Below are 3,178 nucleotides of genomic sequence, written 5' to 3'. Positions count from 1 at the left end.
CCCCAGCACAGATGGATATATGCCACAGGTTAGTGAGGATGCTGTTTTTAAACGGCAGCAAATGATGACACCTGTTGTATTTAAAATGATCCCGTGTGTTTTGGCTGTCAAAGACGAACGAGGGCGGGGCAAGTTCGGGCTTATTCCTCTGTACTGTTGCTGGTATGAAGCAGAGATTGTCACAGGTGATTATTTCTTCCCCTGGAGACCTGCTGTAAGGTGTAACTCGCATGTCTGACTTTTTCTGAGCCAGCACGTTTGCCAGCACACACCTGCAGCTTAAAGAAGTCCAGACGCTTTTCTTTCCAGGCTCATTAGACAAACTACACAGTACTTTCTACATACTGACAATGCACAGCACACTGTGGGAATCATAGTTTCTAAGTTCTACATGCTTTGATTTCCAAACACAGGCGTGTCACCAGAACTTGAGGGTCTAAATTCATGTGGTCACAGCAGGTCTAACCCAGCACAGACAGACATCTCCACTTACCTCTGTTGTTCCTCCTCCAGTCTGAGAACGGCGCTTTCCAGAGAGTCATCTATGATTCTCTGTTAAAGCAAACACACAACAGCTGTATGCCGACACTCGCTGTGGTAGTTTTACTGTATCGTAGCAGACAGTGTGTTTGTGGTACTGCAAATACTATTGCTTGAGTCTGACCTCAGTGCTGAGCATCTGTGTATGATTATCCTGCAGCCGAAGCTCCAAATGCTGACATCGTTCTCTGTATTCCAACACCTACAATAAAACCACAATCAGTATATTTTCCATCTCCCACTGCATCTACTCCAATTATGAGTACAGCACTACTGTTTGGCCTCACCTTGTTCTGGAGCCTGTGGATCAGCAGGGCCTGCCTGGCCTCCCTCTCTCTCCCCTCCCTTACCTTCTTCTTCCATTCCCTCTGCTCACCCTCTAGTTGCAGAGAGAGAGCAAGTGAGGGAGACAACGACCGCCACAGCTGGTGGGAGGATGGAGACAGAAAGATGTAAAGGCTTAACTTCGTCTAATGATCAGCAAAACTCCCCTGCCCCTTCTCACCCTGTCCTTCAGAGCTCTGTTCCTGGATTCCAGCTCATCTTTTTCAGCATGACTCTCTGCCAGCTCCTCCTGCAGCCGACACACCTCCTGATTAAGATGCAGCTTCTCTTCCTGCCAGTCTATCAACAACTCTTCTTCCATGTTTGGAAGTCCACCTGTCTGCAGTGCACCAGGAGACACACATGACTTTAGCAAATGAGTGAATTAATTACATTTTGGGGGGGGGGAACAAAAAACACACAAATAAACAAATTTTTTTTGGCAAAAAAAAAAAAAAAGGTGCTTTCTTATTCGACCGTGTGTGTGTGTGTGTGTGTGTGTGTGTGTGTGTGTGTGCGTGCGTGCGTGCGCAATGGGGCAAAGGAGAAAAGGCAGCAAATCTTTTGTGCTGTATTTTGTATGGTCTTCACAGATCTCCATCACCCACTCCTCCTCATGTCTCTGACATAGCTGGAGGGACACAATCAGTTCATTCTGTGCAGAACTAAACTTACATGTCTCACACAGATTTTATGCAAGTGCACGCAGAGACTGAAGCAGGAAATATGAAAACCGCTGTTGTAAGACCCACCTGCGATTTCAGGTGTTGACGAGCCAGCTGATCCAAACTAGCTATGCTGAACTTACTTCATGGTACAGCCCTCAAAGCTGAGATGCCTCCAAAACTACATACTAACGTCACACGACTGTTTGGCGTTTGTGTCCAACCTTGAACTGAAATGAAACACAATCAAGGTAAATTATAAACACACAGCGCTGACTTGGCTGATGCAAATAGGGCATTTAAAAGTTACACACAACCATAACAACTTTAGATTAGGGATGTGCACAACTAGTCAACTAATCGTTGCTATTGTCACTACTCGGTGCCAGAAGTTAACTGGTAGTCAGTGCTGGTGCGGTAACAACCCTAACTCTGAGTTTGGACCATTCGCTGAACTTGTGCCTTCACATATTCAGGTTTCCGTGCACATGTTGCAAACACCGGCACTGCCGTCTGGCTGCGTGCAGTCTGTTCGGTCTGGGTCGAGAGCTTTCGGCCACATCGTCCTGCAAACCTTGGCTGCACTTCCTAACTGCTGCTGACAGGGTGAGGAAACGGTTTTCTTCTGACTGCCTCTGTTTTATTGAAATGCTTGGCCGTCAATTATGGTTACAATAAAGAAATAACTGAGAAAACACGAATTTCTTTACATTTGTGCTGAATGTAAATAACCTGCCTGGGGTACCAGGATTAGCAACATCCACGTAGCTTTTGGGAAGCATTAACGCTCACATCCATATTTGGCGTCGCAGCTGACCGGATGGAGACGTATGTGTACATTACGTTATTGACACTGGGTGTCACGATCAACGTACGTCGCTTAACGGTCACCGTGTTTTAAAGGTTATGAAGGACTTTTGAGGCATTTAATCGTTTTAAGCAGGTTTTATACTTATGCAGCGTTATTTCCAGAGCAAAATAAAGCGGAGGACGTTTTATAACAGAGGTTGGTCTCTCTGCAGGTCTGGCGTGATTTCCTCCTCATCATATGAGCTAGCTACTAACTACCTGACTGTTGAGCAGGATGTTCGTTAACGTGGAAGCGCAGTTTTCCCCTCTGCAGGTAGCTGCTCGGATATAATCCCAGAGTCTGACTAATATGGCTCCAACAATCCGTTTCGTCCTCTGACTACGGGGAGCACACTTCTTCTGCCAGCATGCTAACACCAGGAAACATACATTCATTCGTTCGTACCTTAAACTGTTGCCTCGTTCAGAAAATGTCAGAAATAAAACATTAAGAGTGTAAACACAAACTGGTGTTGTCAGCGTATTCAAACCAAGAACCTCACCTCTCACCCGGACATAGACAGTCATGTGATCCCACCGAAACGGAAACTTCCGCTTTGAGCGACACCTGCTGGCAGGAAATATTTACTAGTGATGATACCACTGATTTCCTTTCCGATCCGATACCAAGTAGTATTCAGGATGGTGTCGACGATACTGATCCGATACCGATACTTTGTACAAAAACTTATTTTATTTATTGTATTTCAAATTTCACCTTCACAATGATCACAGGACATCAGATTACTTGTTCTTATCACTTAATAATGCAGAGTTCATCATATAGAAATAAAAAACTG

The 3,178-nt window shown here is 45.2% G+C and overlaps 1 protein-coding gene across 1 annotated transcript in view; it reads right to left on the bottom strand.

The window, feature by feature from the left end:
* Positions 1 to 2,875, bottom strand: part of LOC102212596 (trichohyalin) — a 19,358-nt gene extending 16,483 nt beyond the window's left edge. Inside the window, exons 1-6 of the mRNA XM_005750793.2 lie at positions 2,598 to 2,875; positions 1,617 to 1,759; positions 1,046 to 1,204; positions 828 to 965; positions 665 to 742; positions 494 to 552 (exon numbers count right to left, since the gene is read on the bottom strand). Coding sequence (XP_005750850.2) covers positions 494 to 552; positions 665 to 742; positions 828 to 965; positions 1,046 to 1,186 — 416 coding nt within the window. The 5' untranslated portion in view covers positions 1,187 to 1,204; positions 1,617 to 1,759; positions 2,598 to 2,875. The remainder of the gene's footprint in view (positions 1 to 493; positions 553 to 664; positions 743 to 827; positions 966 to 1,045; positions 1,205 to 1,616; positions 1,760 to 2,597) is intronic.
* Positions 2,876 to 3,178: the final 303 nt, after the last annotated feature.

This window comes from Pundamilia nyererei, unplaced genomic scaffold, assembly GCF_000239375.1.
Source record: "Pundamilia nyererei isolate P.nyererei 1_Seehausen unplaced genomic scaffold, PunNye1.0 scaffold00287, whole genome shotgun sequence".
Taxonomy (NCBI): Eukaryota; Metazoa; Chordata; class Actinopteri; order Cichliformes; family Cichlidae; genus Pundamilia; species Pundamilia nyererei.
Note: the sequence above shows the minus strand (reverse complement) of the source record. Positions and strands in the feature narration are given on the sequence as shown.